Source organism: Corythoichthys intestinalis, chromosome 8, assembly GCF_030265065.1.
Source record: "Corythoichthys intestinalis isolate RoL2023-P3 chromosome 8, ASM3026506v1, whole genome shotgun sequence".
NCBI classification, from domain to species: Eukaryota; Metazoa; Chordata; class Actinopteri; order Syngnathiformes; family Syngnathidae; genus Corythoichthys; species Corythoichthys intestinalis.
The window spans coordinates 39,556,132-39,583,434 of NC_080402.1; the positions used below are offsets into that span (position 1 = coordinate 39,556,132).

Genomic DNA, 27,303 nt, shown 5'->3' on the forward strand with positions numbered 1-27,303 from the left:
AACTGTAATAAAGACCAAAAGACATATTTTTTCTGAAATTATATATACTCCTTTATTTTTATCATAATTTGTTGCTCATTATTAGTCAGACACTGAAATTTACAAAAGCAATAGATAAATTAATATGCTGCCGCTGCACAGTAGGACTTTTGTTGAAAATGTCTGCCTAAGGACAGAAGATCCAGGTCCAATCTCTGGTGAAGGAGCTCTGTGCGGAGTTTGCATGTTCCATAGGTTTGGAATTAATGTGTGAAATATGGTGTGCCTATATGTGATTTGTGTTTGCTATTTCACTCGGACAATTTACCCCCTGAAAATAAAAAGGAAAAAAAGGGCCTTCAATATTAGTTCTATTTTATAAACATACAGAATGATACTTGAAAGAAATATACATTATCCTTACAAGTGATTGGACCAATGGTGAGCGGCTTCAGTGGAGTAGAATCTGAGACAGAGCGTTGTACTCTCCTTGTGCAAGGCTATGTGGTGAGAACAAGTGAAAAGCCATAAGATAACATTACAAATGAATTACTAAACAGTAATAGATATGTAAATGTGTGTGCATCAAATGGAATACCGGAATGCACGAGAACTTCCTTCGATCACACAGGCTGAGGCTGCAGTGGAGGTAAACTTCTCGGTGCTCCCCATCAAGCAAGAAGAAGAGGGCAGAGAAATGAGCCCGCAAGGATGAACCACTTTCAACTACGGACACTTGTTGGCGGTCAGTAGGACATCTAGTACAGCCCAGTGAAGATTATAATTTATCATCGACTTTCAATCATGACTCGATAGTTATCTCAACTGAGCAGATACATACTTGTTGTGGATAAGAGAGTATCGCTCAGGGTAGTCAGGGTTTGTGGAATGAGAGGCAAAGCAATCCTCCAAAACAGCTGCCAAGCTGGGATCTTTCTTGAGCACAGAGACCCCAACATACATTGGTGAACCCACTGGGAGGACGACAGCACCCGCTGAATAAGGTTCAGTAAAGTTGGAGTTTCGGAAGAGGATCATGGAGGCTATAGCTTTGTCACCAGAGGCAACAATACCACCTTCCAGACTGTACAAAAGAAGAAAAAAAAAACATGATTCTTAACCATGATGGTCACCCTCTATCTACAAGTCCTCACATCGTTATGAATCCTTGTAACACAGAGTATAATCACTAATATGGTGTTTTTGCTAGATTTTAACAGCTAGAAATCAAACAAAAAATTTAAATATTTGCAAAAACATTTGCTTGTACAGCATCTTGACACGAACGCCATTTCGTGTGCCCGGATATTCCAAGATCGATGGCACAACCTGATTTGTGCGTGTGTCTTCAGATTAAACATCCTGAAACCCGGCATACTCATTTGAGGACATTAGATTTCAAACAGCAATAAGAAATAAAAAATGCATTGCAAAAAAAATATATATATAGTTTGGGTCTCAGGAGGTGTACATCTCCACTTGGAAACAGTGAACGGTGATACAGGATAAAGGAACAGACCAGTTTATTACTTGATGGCTTTTTCCAATAACTGCATCCTGCTAAGATCTTCCACACCACACTTGAAAATTCACTAAACATTATAGTCCTATTTGATGATGAGATGATCCTATAAGCACACATCAAAATTTAATGACACATGCACCGTTATGCCGAGGGGTGTAACGATACACAAAAATCTCGGTTCGGTACTTACCTTGGTTTTGAGGTCTCGGTTCAGTTCATTTTCGGTACAGTAAGAAAACAAAATGCAAAATATAAATGTGCTAGTTGTTAATGTGCTAGTTGTTTATTACACACCTTTGTGCTTTCAACAAGAGGAGCATTAGCCTATACAAAGCTACAATTCCACTCAAAAAGTAGCGGGTATTTAAAGATAATCCAACAACAATTTGCCTTTCAGACCTCGCGTATTGGTCAGCTTTCTTTCTAAAAGAAAGAAGAAAAAAGAAGTCCTGTGCTAAAGAGAAACACAATCCCAATAACAAAGATTTTAACATGTATTTTACAAATAAAATGCCTCAATTAATCTTTTTTTTTCTTATGAACGGTTTTCAAAAGCTTTATTGGTGGATTTTCTCAAGTTAAAGCGCCACACAGAAATTAATCAATTTAATTGTGTAAGCAGGATCTGTGTATTATTCTTATTATTTAATTACAGGTGTTTCAGCTCATCTCAATTTATTTTATTTAAATGGGCTATTATTTATTTTATTATGTGTTTATATTAGGGCTGTCAAAATTATCGCGTTAACGGGTGGTAATTGATTTTTAAAATTAATAACGTTAAAATATTTGACGCAATTAACGCACATGCTCCGCTCAAACAGATTAAAATGAGAGGACAGTGCAATGCCAATTTGTTACTTGTGTTTTTTGGAGTTTTGTCGCCCTCTGCTGTCGCTTGGGTGCGACTGATTTTATGGGCTTAAAGAGCATACGACACCAGAAAAAAAGTCTTAAATGGCATTATTATGTGAATTAGAATCATATTTTGAGACGATTCGACTATATACAACAATTTAGCAAAGCGCAGATGACGAGAAATTAGTCTTTTAATCTGCCGGTTAGCCACGCCTACAATTATAGGGCTTTAGCGTCCCCAACAGGTGGATGACGTCAGCGGTAGACTAGGCTCATCGGTTTTAGTATTCAGCCCATTGAGGGGGAATTGTTCAGAACGAGGAAAACGCGACGAAGACAGCTGCAAAATGTCATTGTTTCAGTCTCTCTTCTCCCAATATTTTTACAGGATATTCTTTTTATCCAAGTATTTTTCCCCAATAGCTATATAAATGGCTTGAGAAGGACCAGTCAGCCCGTCGAGGGGGAACTATTCACAATGAGGAAAACGAGACGAAGAGAGCGGCAAAATGTCATTGTTTCTGTCTCTTTACTTGAATATTTTTACAGGATATTCTTTTTACCCAAGTACTTTCCCCAATTGCTAAATAAATGGCATGGTCATGACAAATAACAATCTTGTGCTAAATGGAATATAAAATAATAAAAATCCATTTATTCAAGACGACATGGCAAAATTACTCCATAATGGTCAAAACAGTCGACTTTACCTTTACTGTCACACCTCCCGACACCTAAATCGGACATATGTCATTTCCCTTCCCCGGCTTCGGAGAATGTAAACAGACCAGAAGGAGTGACAGCTAGCCGACATGCTAACCCGAACCGAGGGATGTTTCAAAGTCTTCGAAGTGGAAAATCACACATAACTAGCCTGGATTATTTGACATGACGACCCGGTTGTCGAGTTTCTTTGCGGATCGGCAAACCGCCCGGCGGAGAGCAATTTACAGTTCGTTCGCTGGAGGAGGGTGGCTGGAATTGTTGTGCAGCTAACGTGCTAACAGCTAACTGCTAATGGGCATGAGGATAGCTTTTTACATGCCTATCAATGATCAAACGTAAGTAGTCCTTTATTTAAAGGAATTTTATAGTGTTTACTTTGTAATCACTGTATTCGTATTTGACATAATACAAAACAAGATGTTTACTCACTTCCTTGTAAGTCCAATGGTCCCACAGTAAATATCCACGGTGAATGGGAACCTTTTGAAACTCCAAAAAGGCGCATACGCCTCTCCCGCATACAGAATGATTTTTCTGCAGCCGTTTGGCTGGCGTGATGCAAAAAATAAAAGTATTAATCCGCAAAATCAGCTGAATCCTTCGTCCTCATACACAACAGTACACTGTAGCGTGAAGAGGACGTCTTCTACCGTACACGTCACAGCGCCCTCCTCCTCAATGCGAGACCGAAGCCGGAAGTCACTCATTTTCCTGGCGCGGGATTCAAAAAACTAAATAAATATAGCGATCGCTTCCACACACATCCAAGCGAGCCATATCATTCAGGAGCATGAAATACCGCATGTATTATGAAATAAACATGCTTTTTCGTGTCACAAGCACCCATGAGCATTGTGTAATTATTGACATCAACAATGGCGGGCTACTAGTTTATTTTTTGATTGAAAATTTTACAAATTTTATTAAAACGAAAACATTTAGAGGGGTTTTAATATAAAATTTCTATAACTTCTACTAACAATTATCTTTTTAGAACTACAAGTCTTTCTATCCATGGATCGCTTTAACAGAATGTTAATAATGTTAATGCCATCTTGTTGATTTATTGTTATAATAAACAAATACAGTACTTATGTACCATATCTTTCCATTCCAACAATAATTTACAGAAAAATACGGCATATCTTATAGATGGTTTGAATTGCGATTAATTACGATTAATTAATTTTTAAGCTGTAATTAACTCGATTAAAAATTTTAATCATTTGACAGCCCTAGTTTATATTTTACGAATGTGATGTAGTATTTATTTATATTGTATATTTTATGTTGTATAACTTTAGTTCCTATGTGAATATTAGTTCCTACTTGTTTTGTTGTGGTAGGAGGGTTTTGTATTGAACACGGGGCTGTGTTGGTTATTATTATAGCAGAGAAGACAGCAGTAAATCAACAAAGACAAGTCAACTGTGCCCCGATCTACCACTCAAGAGATCTGATGGACTCAAAAAGTGGGTTACGATGGCATGTTAGTTTGAAAATCGACCGGATCCACCGTATTTTTACACGAGTGACTTCCGGTCTGCCCGATCCTAGCTACCGGTAGTAGTATTGACGCAGGAGGGTCGCGTCTTGCGTCAAATAATAAACTCTGCCGTTCTTTTCGCGTGCGTCGTGTTGAGCCGCTTCTGGAACGCGTCTAACACGCGGCAGCATTGCGACTGGTGTGCATTGGCTGATTGACTTTAACGCCCGCATTTCACTGCGTTCTCGCGGCGGCCACATTGTCGCGTCGTTGACGTTTCTGGGTTATACTGTCATACCGTGTTGGTCCTCATTATAGTAGAGAAGACGGAGTAAATATAATCTACACAAAGAATCTGTAACCCGATCGACTCACAGCCTCGAAAAGTAAGGGTTACATTACGTCAGAAACTTGTTCAGTACGCCTCCGTTCCGAACCGAGCACCACGTACCGAAATGGTTCAATACAAATACACGTACCGTAACACCCTTAGTTGTGCCTGTTGTTGACTGCATTTACCAGATACAGTGGTACCTCTACATACGAACTTAATTCGTTCCAGGACCTTGTTTGTAAGTCGAAATGGTCGTATGTAGAGCAGGATTTTCCCATTAGAATACATTATAATTCCATTAATTCATTCCTCAGCCCGAAAACCTACACTAAATCCTTAATATATACTGCTGGTACTATTACAGATTATTATTATTTTATTATATTATTTATTATTATTACTTATTATAAATAAAAATCAGGAATAATAATACGTATTATTATAATAATAATAATTATAATAATAATAAAGTTTCCTGTCATAATGTAACGAATCAGGTTCAAATGTGGCGGATGTGTTTTGCGTGCTGTACCTGAACGCACCGCGTGGGTGACGTCACAGTGAGATAGGTGTGTGCGGTACAGATTTTAGTTTTAACTTTTAATGTCCTGTTTTTTGGGGGGGGCGTATACTGCGGCGGACAGAAGGCGTGTTGTGCTGCACAAGCTCTGAAATAAATGATTAAAAACCTGACAAATCTGGCGACTTCCATGCCGTTGTTACCACAATGATAATTGGCACCTTAACTTATAAAGACTGGCAAACAGAGGCCGGTGGAGGACCGTTGAGATAGGAGACATTCTACGGCCGTGTTGTCGAGCCAGTTAATGGACGCGCACATCTTCATTTCAATGGTAAGCGTCACCTTTTTTTCACCTTTTAACCTTCTTGGAGCCCATGTTGATTTCTCTCACAAGAAAATCTGCCGTGCGTCCGTCTTGCGGGAAAACAAAGAAACTGCGGCGCTGTCATAAATTGTCGTATTCCGAGCATGTAGAAACAAATGGCGAGTCAAATTTTACGTCAGATGTCGAAAAGATCGTGTGTCGTAGCGATCGTATGTCGAGGTACCACTAAACTGGCGTTTATCCACCCAGAAACTGAAGCTCATTTCCAGTGTGTTAACTCTTGTGAGATGGCCTGGCACACTTAAATGAAAATTAACTGCCATAAAAAAATCCTCACATTGTTACATGTCACAAAGCCAAAATACAAGTACTAGTATGTTCAAGTTCACATTCACACAAAATATGAACTTGTTCATGAACTCTCATTTAATGAATTCATTCAGACACAGAACTGTAGATAACATAACAACTCACCCGAGGGATGGTATGATTGCCACATTTAGCCTGCTGTCTGTGTCCAGAGGATAGGCGCACGAGAAAGGAAGACTCGTAGCAACAGAGAAGGATGTGTTGTTCAATGGGTAGATAAATATACTATTGGAGTAGATCGCATGTGTTCTGTTGGTCTGGAAGATATAGTGATAACAATATTAACATTTTATTTAAGCACAGAGTTCCCTGTATTTGCCGTAGGGTTCAAGGCAATCAGGAACTCCAGTACAAACAAGTAGCGTCTTGTTTTGTCAGTTGAGTGACAATCAGCACTTACATACAGTATGTCACTAACAAGTACCCTCTTAGTCAAAATATACAAAATTTATTTCACATAATTTTACGGTGGATGTTGAATCTGAACTGTTAACATAAAACAAGTTAAAGCAAGTAACATTGCACTTAGGAAAGCTGGAGAAAGTCATGATGAGCAGTTTTTGTTGTTGTTATGTTTTTTGTTTTTTGTTTTTAAAGCAGGCCTTAAGTACACTTGTACAGATGCAGTGTTTTGTTTGTTTGTTTGTTTGTTTGTTTGTTTGTTTGTTTGTTTGTTTGTTTGTTAGTTTGTTTGTTTGTTTTGTTTTTTTTACCTTCAGTGTGTTTCCACAGGCATCCGCCCATGCATCGGCTTCATACCACACAACATCACCTTGAACCCTGAGCCAGGAACAGTTTCGGACCGCAAGGTTCCCAGAGAGTGGGTCATAACCAGCACTTCTTACGCTAACTGAATTCAGACCTACTTGAATTTTGTCAGGGCCACAAACAAGGTGAGAAATCCTGATTGAAGGTTGGGTGCCTGGACCAAATATGTACAGTATAAAGGGTCAATAATTTCTTCATATGCATTAATGCCAAGACCAATGCAATACATACAGTACAGAAATAAAAGCTACCTTCACATACAACGCTGGCATCCTCCCTGTGAACACAGTTGTGCCTCCCAAAACCACGATGTGTGCAGCTCGTTATTGAAGTTTCATTCCCAAAACACCGGACATCATCCAACCAGATGGGTCCACTGCCCTGACCAAACGCCGCACTTTGCAGTGCTGAACGAGCTCTGCCACAGTCCAACTGTTTACACACCACCTGGGCATTGGTGAGGTCCCAAATGTCATCACACACAGTTCCCCATTGTCCATTATGATAGACCTCAACCCTTCCAGAGCAGCGGTTGTCAGAGTTGACCAGCCTCACAGGTGAAGCGGCTAGCACAATAAAGCAACAAATGATGAAATGAGCTAAGAGAAGCAAAAAACTAGACACTACATTAAAGATTTCCTTGTTCATATTGTTAGGAAACACCCTTTCAGTTAAAGAGTATTACAACACCTGGGGAAATGCTAATATTCCATCATTTATCCATAAACGCATGCCTTTTGGATTCATATCATGCCACTTGGTGTAATTACACACATTGCAACACCAAGAAAATGATAGAAATGTGGATCGATTGTCAAGCTAAAACGACCGGCGCCCGAGATCCCGGAAATCTATCATATTGTGTGCGTGACGTCACAACTAGGAAACACCCGGCTCAGTGCTTAGTACCAGTGTTGTTAATCTTACTGAAAAAAAGTAATTAATTATAGTTACAAATTACTTCTCCCAAAAAGTAATTGCGTTACTAACTCAATTACCTGAACGTAAGAGTAATCAGTTACTTGGCATAGTAATTGGTGATAATTACTTTTTTTTTTTTCCCTCAAAAAAAAAAAAAAAAAAAAAAAAACATTGGCCACACTATGTGAAGTTTTTTTGTGGAGGTTTTTGGTACAATTGGCCCGAGCCCAATTCTTTACCCTAATTTCCCCTTTACCCTGAATCAACTGTTAAAAGTTGTTAAAATTGCTCCCATTATTGCATTAGTTCCCTTCTCTCTACTTTCGACATATGAAAGTTTTAAAACTGTTCCATCATTTAAAGATAGATTCAAGTCAAGATTTTGCCGATTTAGAAGTATTTTAGATAAAAAGTTACTTAGGTTCGCGAGGAAGGTTCTCTACAACAGAGCCGTCCTAAAAAGCCAACTGCTTTAAGATGGCGGCTGTCATTTTGCATCTAGTTATATCTATATACAGTACATGTGATATCTACCATGTCTACCATAACATGCGGGCGTAGTTTGTCCGGCTATCGGCTACAACATGTATTATTGGAGCTACCTAGCATCGCGTTTGCTCGGCGTCACAACTTTCTTGCCTCCTTCCCGCTCCTGCTCTGCTCTGTCGTCTCGGTGAGTCCGTCTCCCTCAGACTTTTCGACCAATATAGTAACGCATAGTAACGCATGCCTTTGCGTCCTCAGTAACGGTAACGGCGTTGCCAAGATGAGAAAAGTAATTAATTAGATTACCCACTACTGAAAAAAATAACGCCGTTAGTAACGCCGTTATATTGTAACGCCGTTATTAACAACACTGCTTAGTACTGAATGGCGGCGATGATGGCGGACAATTTTGTTTCTAGTTGCAGCGACGAATCCGACGTAACGAACGTTCTTCTAATGGTGACGAGGAGAGTTATGAACCTTTCTTTGGTGTTTTTTGGTTATCAATTTGAGCCCAAACGAAAGCCAATACAGCCTAATGAAACAATCATTGAGGGGAGCAATCACACTGATGAAACACCGGCAACAGAACGTGTGGGAAACACCAAATGGTTTGTTTTGCATTTCTTTTTGTGAAGTTGATACACAGCGACCGCAAAATAAAGTAATGTATAGAATAATTATCATTTATTCTGCTATCATAGGTTTTCGCTCTGCCAACAGACACAAATATGAATGGGATTAGAGGATTTGTTGTATAAATTTTACGAGCAATACTTTATACATGTGTCCAGTCCTATATCCAATGCGTGATATGTTTTTTATTATAAAAGAGTACTCACTCTGGCCATTTCGAGCTTGGCTCCTCCCCTCCTTTGCTTAGCCTGGGGTGGTGGGGTGGTCTCATCAGTGCCAGTCATCGTCCTCTTTTTTTGATGTCTCGGGACATTTAGGTGGCTGCACGTGTATGGTGGGCACCGCATCTGCTTTCAGCAGCAATTTCTTAGCAAAACCTGATTTCATTTGTCCAAAGTTCGAATAGCTTTCAGGTGTAAAATGCGCACCACACAAAACCGTGCCGGAAGCTTGGTCTGCAAAATTAGCACTCTTTGCACGGACGAACTATACTCGTTATCTGCGTACTCCAGCTCTTTTTCTCGCGTTCGGGAACTCATGGGTACTACATTGCAACAAATGGCTATTTGTACACCACATAGCATGACAGGTTTGAACCATTTTAGCGATTTTTTTGATAAAACACGAACGCAACTCTCTCGTCGATATACAACGACTGCACCTGCCTTGACCTTTTGTTTCCTGGCTGTGACGTCAGAGCCCCATTCGGCTGTTTCCGGAATACTTTCGGAAAGGTTCGTAATTTTCGATCTATTTTCGATAATTGCTCACGAATGTGATTTTTTTGTTGTTGTTGTTAACTTTATTGATATTTATTATCTTGCCACATAACGGTCCTATTGATATCTCACAGCCCCTTAGTATTATAATTCTCATTAAGGGAAATATCAGTTCAGTAAAATAATTCTTCATTTGAGTTCTTACCTTCACAAACCACTCCAGCGTCTTCAGAGTGACTGCAATTGTGCACGCCAATCCCTTGGTGACTGCACTCTTTAAGCATTGATTCTTTTCCGGTGCATCTGACACTATCCAACCAAATTGGCCCTCTGCCAGGTCCAAAGGCTCCGTAGGGGGCTGCCAGGGCCCTGCCACAGCCCAACTGCCTACACACAACTTGTGCAGCCCTCAGGTCCCAGAGATCATCACACACTGTTCCCCACTGCCCACGGAGGAAGATTTCCACTCTCCCGGAGCACGAGCTGTTTCTTCCATTAGCCAGACGGACTTCCCCTTCAGCTAAACTTGGAATTGTAGTTGTTGGGAAAGAATAGGTCGTATTTCTCCTAGTGGTTGTTTCTGTTGTGGAATTAGTGTGAGCTTGTGTAGTATTGTGGAAGACCGGGGCTGTTGTCCTTCCCATAGCAGTTGTTGTTCTAGTGACAGTTGTTTTTTGCGCCATTGAAGTAGCTTCAGGTGTCGTCAAATAATTTGTTTCACTAACCTCTGAGAAAACAAAAATTCTGTTAGAGTTACTCAAGCAGCAAAACAGGAACACCAACAGATTGTTAAAACAATAATTTCTTTATACCTGAACAGTATGCCCGAATACACGTGCTTGGCTTCACAAGTTTGTAGACATAGTAGTTGGAAGCTGCTGTGGAGCAGCGCTTCACATGAATGGGCGTTGAATTAAAACTGCAGCATTCATCCCTCCAGCTGTTACACACAGCACGGGATTCAATGACATCAAACTGTGTGGGATGGGGTTCTGCTAGAGTCATGGTGAAATGAGTTCCACACATGAATCCAGGGACACATCCCTCAGGGATACGTGCACTCTTTCGTCCGAGGAATAAGCGATACCAGCCTTGCCACTCAACGGTTCGGTCACATTTTATAAGGTTGTGATGAGGGCTTTCATAATGCTTTGAACGCCAAAAGTCATCCAGGACTCTATAGAGGTCACAAGGGTCAGCGCAGCTTGTGCCATTATTTCCAATGCAATCCATGCCTGCTGGACAGACTGTGTTCCCACATGTGAACTGAACTGATTGTGATGAAAGGGAGGATCTGGAGATTGAAACAGGCTTTAGGCATTCATAGGAGCCTGGTTTGTTTTGGCAAACTTGAGATCCTGTGCATTGTGTGTCCGGGAGCAAGCATTCATCAATGTCCACACAGCCACTGGCAGGTGACCACTCATAACCTTTGCTGCAGCAAGACCCATCACTACACAATAAGGTATTGTAACAGCTGACACCGTCGCCAACAAAGCCATCTTTACAGACACATGAGAAGCCGTTAAAGGAGTCGGTTCGTTCCTGTGACTCTTGGCACGTTGCTTTTTTATGGCATGCATCACAGCTGGAAACAATTGAACCTAAAGAAGTGCAAATGATGTTTAATTCCAAGAAATAAAAACACAACTCATGAAAATAATTAATGGCAGCGGTGTGAAAATTTGGCTGTTTGAACTACAATCTGCGGGTTTAATAATGTTTCATCTGCATCGTCCTCTGAGTTAGGAGTTATAGTCAGTCTTGGAACCTCTGAGTTCTAGTAAGTGGACCTTGATCTAAAGGATAATAAGGTTCAGAAGTTGAACTTAACTCCAGACCTAAGCCCTCTCAAAAACATGGCGATAGTTTTAGGGTTTTTTTTTTGTTTTTTTTTTACACAATTTACTAATTTCCTCACACAATAAAATAATATTAACTCTACCGTCTTCCAAATTTCTTAGTTTCCAAAACGAACATTTCACAGTGTATATTTTCCACATTTGCAATACAGTACATTGAATGACTGCGATTCTACAGTACAGTGAGAAGACATCAAACCAATGTAAAAATAATAGCACGATACCTGATCCTTTTGTAATGAGCTTCAAAATTAGGAACAACAATACTCCTCTTGGCATCCCCATAATGGACCATACGTCGGCCTCTACTAAGAAATAGAAAAACAATAAATTTCATACACTACTTGGAAAAACGATTAGATATATGCTTTTCCTACCTTGTTACGTTAACAAGGATGGAGTCCAGGAAGTGGTGGTGATCTTATCAGTGAGGAAGGAGTGAGGGAATTTATAGGCCAGGTTTTCTTTACAAGAGGTCTTACAAAACAATCATTTGTCATGCACACAAATATTTCATTGTTGGTGAATTGAATAAAGTGTTACATAATAACACTGTAATGTTACATATTAATCAAAATAAATCTAGAGTCTATAGACATTATGGTAATAAATCAAGCAAAGTTAAAAAAAAAAAAAATGCAGGTTTTATGTTCCCCTCTTCATGTTATGTGACTACCAAATTACATAATATGTTTGTAAAACTATTTCCCGTCAAGCACGCCAAATGTTAAGATTTAAGAATTAAGTTTTAAGATAGATGTATGACGTTGATCGTGTCCTTCCCTTGACTTTGGTGCAGACAGAGTGGTTTAAGAACCAACGTAGTAAAGGTGTGAATTGTTGTCCATCTCCATGTGCCCCCTGCTAATGTGTGACAAATCAGCTGGGAAAGGCTCCAGCACCACACAGCCTCAGCCCCAGTATTGAATACGGATGGCGACTGTGGGTCAAGTAAAAACTCACAATTTGACACAGAGAATTAAAATAAGACTTAGAAGTCTTGTACCTGAGATTTAAGATAAAATGACACATTTATATACATTTACAGTGTGTTATTATTGTTCTGTTTAAAACATAATATACTGTAATGCATTTTTTATTTATTACTATTACTGCAGATACTTTTTTTTTAAAAATGCACATCACTTTTTGGAAACATGACACTCTTAATTTTTTAAAATATATTTTACCAGTATAAGTTTCAGTCCTTTTTATTTTCAATATAATTTTACAGACAGGTTTTTCAAACTCTTGTCATTGCTGCTATGGTGTTTATTTTGAATTAGCAGTGCATACTATATCTAATGATCACTGATTTAGTCCCTCAAAGCCAGTTAAATACTTTCACAGGATTTATAATGAATTAAGAAATGCTCCCACACGATGCTGATGTACTGTATTATTTATTAATATTTATAATTGCACATAATTTTCTCAAAACGTGCATCACTTTTTTGAAAACAAAAAATCATTAAAAAAAAAAAAATAAAATAAAATACAGGTTTCTGTAATTTTTGTCCAAAATAATTTTACAAATTTTTCAAAACTCTTCTCGTTGATGCTGTGGTTTTTATTTTAAATAAACAGTACATATTGTGTTGAACATTGACTGATTGAGTTCATCAATGCCAATTAAATTCTTTCACGGCAGTCATGATGAATTAAAAAAAAAAAAAAAAAAAAAAAAAAAAAAAAAGCTCTTACACAATGCATTTTGTATTATACTTATGCAATAGCTGGATTCTTGATGTAATGGCAGCACTCCCTTTAAAAGCATTTTGCACAATATCTATGAAGGAAATTGTTAACTTGGTGCTTTGTTCAACAATCAATACTTATCAAATATTTGCAATGTTTTATGTCGATTTACACTCCCATCCCCTTCTCTGCAAAAAGCAAAGCCTTATTATATAACTGTACCCAACGTGGAAACACAGAATAAGTAAATTTGGAGCCAGTTATGGAAACAAGAAGTGACAGCATATGGTTAAAAGGTTTCATGAACGTTATATGATTTATTTCTGAGAGACCTAATTTCAGCTGCTATTCTTTCACATTAGCAGTTAAGCGACACAATTGCGAGTTAGTGGTTACTGAAGATGTAGCGGTACAGTGGTCTCACTTCAGTGCTGCCTCTGTATCTGTTAAGGGCTTTAGTAATCATCCAAAAAGTACTCCCTCGGTTGATCAGACTGGATAAAATAAATAGGACACCATGTATAATCTTTCTCTTTTCACACCTGACGTTTTTCTTTTAACCAATCCTGTTCAGCTGCTTAGACACAGAGCACAGGGGAATCTGAGGGTACTTATGGTCTGAACAGTATAAATGTATCACAGCATTTGACATGTTATTTGCACAGGCACTACTTTACAGACGTCACTTTGGGTTTTGATATAGTACCATACCTTCAAAGTGACTGAGCAATAAAATCTCAGCATCATATAGTATTCGCCTCTATCCTGTCTTCAATTGCACTATACAAATATTACCAAAACTACTTTTTCTTTTATCACCACAATATTGCAAATACGGTATGTGTTCTGTTCTCCCCACTTGTGATGCAGGGACCATCATTCATGCATTTGTTACTTTTTGTCTGAACTATTGCAATGTTGCAATATTTATTATCAAACACCTGCAGATTGTTTAAATAAAAATGCTGCAGCTAAACTTTAGATAAGGACGACAAGGGCTGATCATATCAATCCTGCAATGGCTGAAATTGCTGCATGTTGGTCTTGAAGTGACTGTGGGTCTTTTCCCATTTTGGCTACTGTCGCACACCAATGGTTACTTGTCCCATATTTGGTTCACTTCCTATTTTTGGGGTTCCTCAGCTTTCTTTGTAATGTGTGTGTTTTCAGTATGTCAGTCTTGTCTTTGTCTCTCCTAATTACCCAAATGCCAGCATTTATATATGATAAAATTCTAATCCTAATATTCCCCTCTTGCTTATTATTATGTGCGAGTGTGTGTGTCACGGAGGTAAAATGTGGGAAACCGGGTGGAGCGCGACACCGTGCGACCAAGGAGATAATAGAGTCTTTTATAGGTCACAATGTGTATTAAAATTACAGAATCTAAAAGGCTAAAAAGGCTAAAAGAGATAAAAGGCTAAAAGAGATAAAAGGCTAAAAGTCACGGTCCAACAATAAGAGGAGGGCGCTGGACGTGTGCGTATCGGGTGGAGTCCAAGGTCCTTCGTGACTGCCACTCCTGAGGGCTCTCTCCACCGTGGGCAGGCAGCCAAGACAGAGCCTGTCGCCCTGCCGCTGCAGTTGTCTCACATTGTGGCTCCTCGGACAGGGCCTTCTTGTGGTCGTTCCTGCCACCTCGCGTCGTGGCTTGGCGTCCTCCTGGCTCTGTGTTTCCTGGGTCTAAGTCCCCTGGGCCTTTTACCGACCGGGCTCACTGCTTTGTCCCGCCCCTGTTGGCCTCCAATTGGCTTGCTCCTCTTTCAAATAAGATTGCCCGGCCCCAGAGTGTTACAGGTGTCTTGCATAAGTGTTCTAATTGGCGTCAGTCACGCTGGAAGTTTAACTAAACACTACAAACAGTGAATATAAAAGCAAACCAAACCACACAAAACTAAAACAAATCAAAATATTAAAACATTTCCAACCTGTGACATGTGTCACTCTTGTGTTGAAATGCGGTAGGAAAAAGACCGCTCTATTCTGTTATCTTTTATACTCCTAGAGAGTTGTCAGCTCCTTCTATCCATTGATACCATGTTGTTCCCTTTTTGTTGATCATGCTGTGTTTGTTCGAGGTGCTGTGTGCTCCCAAAACCCCGGCGGAGCAGAAGTGTCTAGTGATTTTATATTTTTATTTTGGTTAATTGCAGGGGTGAAAGTGGCTAGAATTTGTTGCCGGTGTAGGTGCACTATCCTATTCCCCTCACTATCCACTCGCGGGGGCCTGCGCTTGTCAGTGACGTTCCTTATTCTCGCTATATGTTGATACAACTTTAACATTTGTTAATAATACGCTCTGCTTGGAGTATCATCCATCGCTTTTCCTTTTTAAATGGGCACTTTTAAGCGAACGCAAGAAGTAACAACGGGAACCTACACCGGTGTAGGTTCACTATCCTCTTCCCCTCACTATCCACTCGCTCTCGCTATATACGCTATATAATTGGCCGAGGAAATGCTGTCCCGTGAAATGCCTGTTTAAAAAGGTTCCCGTTGTTACTTCTTGCGTTCGCTTAAAAGTGTCCATTTAAAAAGGAAAAGCGATGAATGATACTCCACGCAGAGCGTATTATTAACAAATGTTAAAGTTGTATCAACATATAGCGAGAATAAGGAACGTCACTGACAAGCGCAGGCCCCCGCGAGTGGATAGTGAGGGGAATAGGATGGTGCACCTACACCGGAACTCTCCAACGTGAAGGTCGCCACAGAGCCAGAAATTGTATTTATTATTATTTTTTTTTTTTTTTTTTTTTTGGGGGGGGGGGTCAAACCTCTTACACTACTGTAATGCAAAGAAAACTGTTTTAGCACAGTTATTTCTATAACACATACAAAAACTGATTTTCATTCAAAATTGTATTTTTTCAATGATTTGCAAAATAAAAGTTAACAAAAACAGGAACCCCAACCTCCATCTCTTAATGTTTATTTTCCCTCATTGCCTCAAATACTAAATGCCAAATCTCGATTTTAACTACTTAAGAACATAGGATGTATATTAAAATTGAAGTAATGTAAAGTGATGTAAACATTTACTTTTTGTTTTGTTTTTTTAATTATAAAGTTATAAGTAACATACATTCAGAAAAATAAGTACAAATGACATATCATCCAGAGTGAAATGGAATATATTTTAAAGATCGCGCAAATATTGACTTTTTCAAATCATAATGAAATGAATAAGTAGCCTAATAAAAATGAAAAAATATAAGTCCAATTTGTCGCATCAATTCAACAACCTATTTTTTTTGTGCTGTTCCAGAAAACATGCAGATTTGAACCAATCAGAGCTAACTATCTCTGCTGATCACATGTCAGTATGTCAGCCAATTGAACGGATAAATGAGTCCAGTTTTGCTTTGCTGCGTGCATTCGCACATTGACGAGACTCATCACCGTCAGACTCGGATAACTGCAGCAGCTGGGGAAACCTCAATGCCGTCCGTGGAACTGTGCTGTGTGCATTCGCACATTGACGAAACTCATCATCGTCAGACTCGGATAACTGCAGCAGCTGGGGAAACCTCCATGCCACCCGTGGAATAAAATAAATAGTAAATATTGGTGGAAACGGATTATGCTACACAAGCACTTTATTACGCTTGTTGTTAACACTTGTGTATGTAAATCTGATGTTGGTAGATTATTTTCTTCTTGGAGATGAAATGCATGTGTGGCATCTTATCTTTTTTTTTTAATTTTTTTTTTAAACATAGCATTTTGACAGTTGCCGTCATATTTTCGGAATCAAAGCACCATGTACCGGAACAGCATTCCGGCTCTGAATCTTATACCAGAACTGCGTTCTGGCCCTGAATCTTATACCAGAGCTGCGTTCCTGACCGTTCTGGCCCACTTTCAACCCTGGTTAATTGTGAAATAGAGAAGTTTGCAGTTACTGAAGCATATATGTATTCTGTGAGGTGTTAAGTCAATTGCACACCAAAACAGACACTGAAAGACTCAATTTTGCCGTGATGCACCCACGCTACCAGTGACCAATCACATCAAAGAATTCAAATTAAATACTATATATTCAAAATGGAATCAGCCAGCCACAATGTGGTTGTCTGCAGCAGAAAGCAAAAATGAAAGGCTTAAATATGTTGAAAAAGGACATTTTGGGCTCTTACAATACAAGACTTGGTAAAATGGCATAAAGCTTATGAAAAAAATTATGTAAACAAAACGAGTATAGAGCACCTTTAAGAATTTGTTTTTACATGCTGGCATTTTGTTTGCTCTCTGTGAAAAATGTTGCCAACTTCTTTTTTCCCTAGTTTCATTCTTGCCAGATTGGGTGGTCTAGATAAGGGGAAGTTGTTGACTCTTGTCAACTCTGAGCCTGTGAAGTCCTGTGAGATTCTTTTATGAATAAGGGCTACATAATCAAAAGTTTGATTGATACGAAGCCTATAGTCAATGTTTGACTGGCTCTCAGTGCTCAACTCTGACGTTAACATAACTTTCTGGGTTTTATCAGGGTGGATAAATTTAGACGTCTTAATGCCATATCTTATTTCTACATTGCAAATTTTGCATGTTGCAATTCTTCTTTCCCCTAATTTAGCAAAAAGCAAATCCTTTGATTCCAAATGCAACAATCCTATCTGATATTTATTTCATACACCTAAACTTCTTATTTTAACAAAGACCAAAAGACATTTTAGTTAATCATCTGCTCCTTTATTTTCCAATGTGATTCGTTGATTATTATCATTAGTCAGAAATTGTCATTTAAAAAGTAAATGAAATTGTGTGATAAGATGAAAGAATGTGCTGTTGCTACACCATGGGATGCGTAACACGTCTGCATCCAACAGAACGTCCAGCTCGAATCACTGTTGAATGATCTCCGAGTGAAGTTTGCATGTTCCACCCACGCTTGAGTAGATCTTCGAATTCGCACAGTACATCCAGCATTCCCAAAACAAGCTTCTTAGATTGATTAATACCTATAGGTTTGTGGTAAAGTCTTAAACATGGTATGCCCATATATGATCTCTGTTTGAATCAAAGACATTCCAGGTTCACATTTTTACTTTTCTATAATCAGTTTGTAAAAAAACAAAACAAAACAAAAAACAGGACATCATTATTACTGGATTTCACTCAGATGATTTGCCCCCTGGAAATAAAAAAGGAAGAAAGAGCCTTCACTATCAGTTCTATTCTAAAAACATACAGAATGATACTTCAAAGAAATATACAGATGACTTACAAGTGATTGGACCGATGGTGAGCGGCTTCATTGGAGCAGAATCCGAAACAGAGCGTCGTCCTCTCCTTGTGCACGGCTAGATGATAGGAGCAAGTAAAACCGCATAAGATAACATTACAAACGGGTTAAAAAAAAGCATAAATGGACATGTAAATGCGTGTGTATGAAATGGAATACACTATATTACTCACCGGAATGCACGAGTACCTCCTTTGGTCACACAGGCTGAGGCTACAGTGGATGTAAACATCTTTGTATTCTCCATCAATCAGGAAGAATAGGGCAGTAAAACGAGCCCGCAGGGATGAACCACTCTCAACCACAAACACTTGTTGGCGGTCAGCGGAACATCTAATACAGCCAAGGGAAGAATATTGTTTATCATCACTTTCAATCATGAATCAATAGTTATCCCAACTGAGCAGATACAGTACATACTTCTTGTGGATAAGAGAGTATCGTTTAGGGTTATCAGGGTTTGAGGAATGAGAGGCGAAGCAATCCTCTAAGACAACTGCCAAGCTGGGATCTTTCTTGTGCACAGAGACCCCAACATACAATGGTGAACCCACTGGAAGGACGACAGAACCCGCTGAATAAGGCGCAGTAAAGTCGGAGTTCCGGAACAGGATCATGGAGGCTATGGCTTTGTCACCAGAGGCAACAATGCCACCTTCCAGACTGTCAAGAAGAAGGAAAAAAGATCTTATAACAGTGCTGTGAAATATGGGGGGGTGTGGGGGTGTTCTCCTTTCACGATATGGACCATTTTATATCATGATAACGATATGCCATTATGTCATACATTTTTAATGATTTGGTGAATTGAAACTTAAAATGACCTGCCACAAATGTTAAATGTATTGCTAGAAGTGTTGTGACCAGAAGCAGCACAGCAGCAGATATTTTTCCTCAAATGTAAATATATTAAGGCTGTCAAACGATTAAAATTTTTAATCGAGTTAATCACAGCTTAAAAATTAATTAATCGTAATTAATCGCAATTCAAACCTTCTATAAAATATGCCATATTTTTCCGTAAATTATTGCTGGAATGGAAAGATAAGACACAAGACGGATATATACATTCAACATACTGTACATAAGTACTGTATTTGTTTATTATAACAATAAATCAAGAAGATGGCATCAACATTAACATTCTGTTAAAGTCATCCATGGATAGAAAGACTTGTATTTCTTAAAAGATAAATGTTAGTAAAAGTTATAGAAATTTTATATTAAAATCCCTCTTAATGTTTTCTTTTAATAAAATTTGTGAAATTTTTAATCAAAAAAATAAACTAGTTGCTCGCCATTGTTGATGTCAATAATTACACAATGCTCATGGTGCTGAAACCCATAAAATCAGTCACACCCACGCGCCAGCAGAGGGCGACAAAACAACAAAACACACTACTAACAAGTGGACATGACACTGTGCTGTCATTTTACTCTGTTTGAGCGGGGCATGTGCGTTATTTGCGTCAAATATTTTAACGTGATTAATTCAAAAAATTAATTACCGCCCGTTAACGCGATAATTTTGACAGCCCTAGAATATATTTAAATATCTGCTAATAATTGTGACTATTGGTTTGATTTTTAAGACTCTGTATATTAGGTTTGCATAATATCAGTAATAATGGATTAATATTGATATTGCAGCAAATAGGGTTGTGTGTGTGTTTGTGTGGATTATGTATGTTGCTATTTTTAACTGTCTTACATCAATCATGTACGGTTGGCAGGGAAGTCAATTGGCTAACTACTGAGTGGAATTAGGGACATCTTAAGGCCAATTGATGGGACTACTCTCCAGAGGTGGGTAGTAACGCGTTACATGTACTCCGTTACATTTTTACATTCTTCTAAGAGTAGTTTTACTCAGCCATACTTTTCCCGCTACTTTGGGCTACACAAGAGTCTTTACATTTTTCCTCTTAATTCTACATATTAGATTTATTATTTTTTGCTAGCGATGCTATTGCCAAGAGCAGAGCTACTAATTTCACCAAAGAAATGTCGCAACAATAATCACATGACTGAATTACACCAATCAGACGCAAGCTTGCCGTTCTATGATCACGCATGCCTGTTCAATCACGCGTATTTAAAGAACCGTAACAAATGAAGTATTTGACATATAGCGCTGCCCTGAGCATGAATCGGAATCACAGATTTAAAACTCTCTCCCAGTTTTCATTTGGCACTGACTGACCATGGAAAACTGGAGATATGATCCTTTTAATTTCATAATGGTAACTATAAAGAAACTACGGTATTCACTATTCAAATTAGGAACTATTTTCTCCACTAGAGGGCAGGGGACTCATGCTCTTTGGACAAATAATGCGTCATGACTGTTTTTTTCCCTCTCTTTAATTTAATGATTTAAATAATAATAATAATAATAATAATTTCTTTGGCTTAATGTGGTTATGTAATGGGTTATTGTACGGTATCATTATAACAACAGTTCATATAGACAAGTTTGTGCTGAGAGAAAAAAATACCATTGTTTGAAATAAAATCAAACAAAAATAAGCAGTTCCTCAAAATGTTACTCATTACTACAGTATTTTTTTCACTGGATACTTATTACTTGTTTTTGAGTACAATTTTTGAAAGACTTCTTTTACTCTTACTTGAGTAGTATTATTTTGAAGTAACGCTACTGTTACTTGAGTAAAGTTTTTGGCTACTCTACCCACCTCTGCTACTATCGCTATAGAATCCCAAAATGTAGTCCGGGAGAATTCTAACTAAAATATGCACTGCAGGAACAGGTCTAATTATGATAAAAATGACAATAGACATGTAAAATATCAAAAGAAAGTTTTGTTTCAGCGATATATTTCGTCATGTCATATAGCACTATCTCAAACCACTTGTTATACAGTAAATGCACTTTAATTGGTATAAATATGTAAGGACTGACTGAACATAGAGTTGCAGTCCAATACCTATTTGATTATATATTCACTCACTTCAGGAATGGTTTGATGGCCACGTTGAGCAGGCTTTCTGTGTCCAGGGGATAGGCACATGAGAAAGGAAGACTTACAGCGGGAGAGAAGGATGTGTTGTTTAAAGGGTAGATAAATAAACTATTGGAGTAGATTGCATGTGTGCTGTTGGTCTGAAAGACAGGAGAATGTTAACATTTCATTTCAACCTAAGGCTCCCTTTAATAGTGATATGGTTGAAGACAATTAGGAAAAAGTACTGTTTACTGTATGTCTGCTGGGGATATATTGACAATCAGCACTCTTTATTTATGGCACTAAAAATAGAGTACTGTCAGCTGTACTTAAAATCTAACATTTCTAATAATTATTTTACACACATTTGCCTTTGATATTGAATTTAAACTGTATCAATATGGAAAAAGCTAATGCAAATACCATTGCAGTTAGGGGAGCTTAAATCATGATCACCAGCTTTAATTGTTTAGAATAAATGTGTGCCAAAAGTACATGTGTGTGTCAGGGTGTAGTGTTTTTTTGTTTTGTTTTTTTTTACCGTCAGTGTGTTTCCACAAGCATCTGCCTGCGCATCAGCTTCGTACCACACAATATTGCCTTGCACTCTGACCAGGGAACAGTTGCGGACTGCCAGGTTGCCAGAGATTGGGTTATAACCAGCACTTCTTACGTTAGCTGAATCCAGGCCTACTTGAATTTTGTCAGGGCCACAAATAAGGTGTGAAGGCCTGAGTGATGGTTGGGTGCCTGAACCAAATATACGTATATAGGTTTATTAGTGCAATTATGACCAAGACCAATACAATATATACAATATATAAAAGTGACCTTCGCATTCAACGCTGACATCCTCCCTGTGAACACAATTGTGCCTCCCAAAACCGAGATGTTTGCAGCCTGTCATTGAAGTTTCATTTCCAAAACAGCGGACATCATCCAACCAAATGGGTCCACTGCCCTCTCCAAAAGCTGTACTTTGCAGTGCTGAACGAGCCCTGCCACAGTCCAACTGTCTGCACACCACATTGGCATTGGTTAAGTCCCATATGTCGTCACACACAGTTCCCCATTGTCCATTATGATAGACCTCAACCCTTCCAGAGCAGCGGTTGTCAGAGTTGGCCAGCCTCACAGGTGAAGCAGCTAGCACAACAACAAGCAGACAAAGAATAAGGCTTAGAGTACCTAAAAACTAGGTACAATATCAAATACTTTTTTCCCCGGCATTCTTGTTCTTACAGAATACAGGAGATAATACTACAGTACACTATACAGTGGTATGAAAAAGTATCTGAACCTTTTGGAATTTCTCAGATTTCTGCATGAAACCATCAAATGTGATCCGATCTTTGTCAAAATCACACAAATGAAAAAACTATCTGCTCTAACTAAAACCACCCAAACATTTATAGGTTTTCATAATTTAATGATGATAGTATGCAAACAATGACAGAAGGGGGGAAAAGAAGTAAGTGAACCATACTATTAATATTTTGTGCCCCCCCTCCCCTTTGGCAGCAATAACTTCAAGCAGACGCTTCCTGTAGCTGCAGATCAGTCTGGCACATCGATCAAGACTAATCTTGGCCCATTCTTCTCTACAAAACTGATGTAGTTCAGTCAGATTCCTGGGATGTCTGGCATGAATCGTTGTCTTTATGTCATCCCACAGCATCTCAATGGGGTTCTAGACTTCGCCACTCCAGAACGTGTATTTTGTTCTTCTGAAACCATTCGGATGTTGATTTACTTCTGTGTTTTGGATCATTGTCTTGTTACAGCATCCATCCTCCTTTTAGCATCAACTGTCTGACAGACAGCCTCAGGTTTTCCTGCAAAATGTCCTGATAAATTTTTGAATTCATTCTTCCATTAATGATTGCAAGTTTTCCAGGCCCTGAGGTAGCAAAACAGCCCCAAATTATGATGCTCCCGCCACCATGCTTCACGGTGGGGATGAGGTGTTGATATTGGTGAGCTGTTCCATTTTTCCTCCACACATGACGTTGTGTGTTACTCCCAAGCAATTCAACTTTGGTTTCATCAGTCCACAAAATATTTTGCCGAAACTTCTGTCGAGTGTCCAAGTGCCTTTTTGCGAACATTAAATGAGCAACAATGTTTTTTTAAACTGCAGTGGCTTCCTTCGTGGACTCTTCCCATGAACACCATTCTTAGCCATTTTTTTTACATATAGTTGATGAGTGCACAAAGATATTGAACTGTGCCAGTGATTTCTGTAAGTCTTTAGCAGACACTCTAGGGTTCTTTTTTACCTCTCTGAGTATTCTGTGCTGAACTTTTGGCGTCATCTTTGGCGGACGGCCACTCCTTGGGAGAGAAGCAACAGTGGCAAACTCTCTCCATTTGTAGATAACTTCCCTGACTGTCGATTGATGAACATCCCGACTTTTAGAGATGGTTTTGTATCCTTTCCCAGCTTTATACAAATCAACAATCCTTAATCGCAGGTCTTCAGACAGCTCTTTTGACCGAGCCATGATGCACATCAGACAATGCTTCTCATCAAGACAATTCTTACCCGGTGTGTTTTATAGTGTGCAGGACAGCTTTAAACCACTCAGCAGTGATTGGGCACACATCTGACTTAAAATGTTTGGTATAAATCGGTTTAAACTGCTATTTAAGTCTCCTTAGGCAGAGGGTTCACTTACTTATTCCCCCCTTTTGTTATTGTCTGCATGCTATCCTCATTAAAATATGAAAACCTATAAATGTTTGGGTGGTTTTAGTTGAAGCAGACACTGTATTTTCATCTGTGTAATTTTGAAAACGATCAGATCACATTTGATGGTGATTTTATGCAGAAATGTGAGAAATTCCAAAAGGTTCAGATACTTTTTCATACCACTGTAGTTCTTCTTACCTTCACAAAACACTCCAGCATCTTCAGCGTGACTGCAATTGTGCACTCCAATCCCATGGTGACTGCATTCACCAAGGTTTGATTCATTTCCAGTGCATCTGACACGATCCAACCAAATGGGCCCTTTTCCATGTCCAAAGCCACCATAGAGGGCTGCCTGGGCCCTGCCACAGCCCAACTGTCTGCACACCACTTGTGCATCCTTCAGGTCCCACAAATCATCACACACTGTTCCCCACTGTCCACGAAGGAAGATTTCCACTTGGCCAGAGCACGAGCTATTTCCTCCATTAACAAGGCGGACTTCCCCCTCATCTACACTTGGGATTGTCCCAGTAGTTGTAACTGTTGTTGGATAAATATGAATTTCAGTTGCATTATTGATGACAGGGACTGATGCCTTTCTGATCGCTGTTGTCATTTTAGTGACAGGGTAAGATGCTGTGAAAGAATTTGTTTCATTGACCTCTGCAAAAAAAAAAAAAAAGAATTTTAAGAGTTAAGCACCCTACAAATTTTTTTTTACAATCAATGACTATTAATACAAGTATTTCTTTGTACCTGAACAGTATGCCCAAAAACAAGCTGGTGGCTTCACAAGCTTGTAGACGTAGTAGGTGGAAGCTGCCGTAGAGCAACGCTTGACATGAATGGGTTTTGAAGTAGAACTACAGCAGTCATTAGCAAAGGTATTACACATTTCACGTGTTACAATATCAAACCGAGTGGGATGGGGTTCTTTTAGAGACATGGTCATTTGAGTTCCACAATTCGATCCACGGACACATCCCTCAGGAATACGTGCGCTGTTTTGACCGAGGAATAAGCGATACCAGCCATGCCACTCAACATCTCGATCACACTTTGAGGTTCCCTTCACAAAGTTCCCTCCATGTTGTGTTGAACGCCAGTCATCATCTAAGACAGTGTAGCGCTCACACGGGTCAGCACAGCTTGTGCTATTATTTTCAATGCAGTCCATGCCTGCTGGACAAACTGTGTTTCCACAAATGAAATGGACTGATTGTGAGGAACTGGATCTGGAGAGTGAGTCACGCGCTAGGCATTCATAGGAGCCTGGTGTGTTTTCGCAAACCCAAGGTGCTGTGCAAGGTGTGTCTGGGAGCGAACACTCGTCAATGTCCACGCAGCCACTGCCAGGTGCCCACTCATACCCATCATTACAGCGTAGGCCATTGTAACAGCTGAGACCGTCACCAAAAAAGCCATCTTTGCAGACACACACAAAGGCGGTAGAGGAGTTGTCTTGCACATGTGACTCTTGGCACGTTGCCTTTTTATGGCACCAATCACAGCTGGAAACAACTGAACCTAAGAAGATAAAATTGTGTTTAATTGCAATGCATTTTTTTTTAAGTTTAATAAAATAGTAAATATATGAAAAAGAAACTCTTGACCCCTCCTTGATGTCTGACATTTCTGCATCTCGACCCTTGTTATATTACCATGTTTCACCCATAAAATCCCCAAAAAATCCACCTGTGGCCATTCACAGCTGAGTCTTGACACTCGGTGATACATGTTACATGGAGTTTTGGGATCAAAAAGAGGGAAGTACGTGATAATATCTTGTTAAAATCATGGCGTCTTTAATTATGCTCTCTCATGCTCTCACATCTAGTTAGGGTTTTGCTGTTTAAATTTTTCTATTTAGATGCTCTCCTGTTCAAAAAATTTCTTACCCCAGAAAATTGAGATTTTTAAGCTTTCCAATGATGTATCACACATGCATATAGGACAAATTTGAAATTTGGCCAAATTGGGGGTCTCAAAGCGGAACTTCAAGTCTCCTGAGTGTTTTCCGCCATATATATTTTAATAAATGGTTTTTATGCACTTCAAATGTAATAATTATGATAAGTTTTAAACATGTTACCGAATTATTCATAAACAACAATAAAGCAGAAAAATGCGTGGCTTTATTAAAGGCTTCATTGAGTGAGTTCACTCAAATCTGCTCAAGCTACTTACTTACACACAAAGAGTTGCCACAGCAACTGTTTAAGAAGTTAAACGATGATTGACACATGCGGCACATTGAAGTTTGCTTCTCTGGCAAGATCAAACATTAGACTTTGTCAATCATTGTTAACTTTAATAAGCAACTCCAGTGCACTGCCTGACGAACAAAGAGCAGGGAGAGGGAGGAAGGGAGGGAGAGTGAGACTATGCAATCAGCTCGGGACAGATAATTTGTATTTTTTTTTTTTTTTTTTTTTGGGAAAAAAAATCTGCAATGGACTGCTGGCGCGAAGTTTGAAGCGCGAGGTAACGAGGGATCACTGTATATCCCAATGTGTATGAAGTAATCCCTATTCATTCATAAGTGTACCTACACTGTATTCTTACACGGATGTTAGTCATATGGTGAGCAGAACTGCTGCACAGGAACTGTAGGAAGCCCCAGGCACCCTCGAGGGGAAGCCCCACCCCCATGGGCAACCAATCAATGGGATACCATCCATCGCCAACTACTACCGCCAAACCTTCACCTGATCAAGAGTGCTGCGTCTCCCCCACGAGTCTTGTTCCCAGTGCCAGAATGGCCTGCACCCTCTTCTACATTTGTAATGGGTAGTATACATCGAATGACTCCAATTCTACAATGTCTGAGAGGATACCAAAACAATGTCAAAATTATTGCATTATATACCTGATACTCTTGTAATGAGCTGAAAAATCAGGAACAATGATACTCCACTTGGCATCCCCATAATAGACCATGTGTTGACTTCAACTAAAAAAAGCAAAAGCAATGAAGTTCATGCATGGGTCATTGTAAAATTGGGTGACATTTTATGTTGCACCACTCAACTTTCAAACAATCCACATACAATATAATAAAACATACAGTTTCTAAGTAAATTTACCTATCCTGAGAACGAATTAAAAATAAAATGGACCAAAAAAATCTGGAATTTTTAAAAATTTCCAATACAGTAAGTTGGGAGCAACCCCTGGATTGT

The 27,303-nt window shown here is 39.1% G+C and overlaps 1 protein-coding gene across 1 annotated transcript in view; it reads right to left on the reverse strand.

Annotated features, from left to right (window-relative positions):
• LOC130921082 (uncharacterized) overlaps positions 1-27,303 on the reverse strand; it is a 130,396-nt gene that overhangs the window by 89,125 nt on the left and 13,968 nt on the right. Inside the window, 16 exon segments of the mRNA XM_057844725.1 lie at positions 404-479; positions 578-737; positions 821-1,063; positions 6,231-6,382; positions 6,839-7,047; positions 7,145-7,459; positions 9,861-10,382; positions 10,468-11,259; positions 11,742-11,825; positions 18,443-18,518; positions 18,634-18,793; positions 18,881-19,123; positions 21,433-21,584; positions 21,968-22,176; positions 22,258-22,572; positions 24,317-24,661. Of these exon segments, the coding sequence (XP_057700708.1) occupies positions 404-479; positions 578-737; positions 821-1,063; positions 6,231-6,382; positions 6,839-7,047; positions 7,145-7,459; positions 9,861-10,382; positions 10,468-11,259; positions 11,742-11,825; positions 18,443-18,518; positions 18,634-18,793; positions 18,881-19,123; positions 21,433-21,584; positions 21,968-22,176; positions 22,258-22,572; positions 24,317-24,661 (4,053 nt within the window).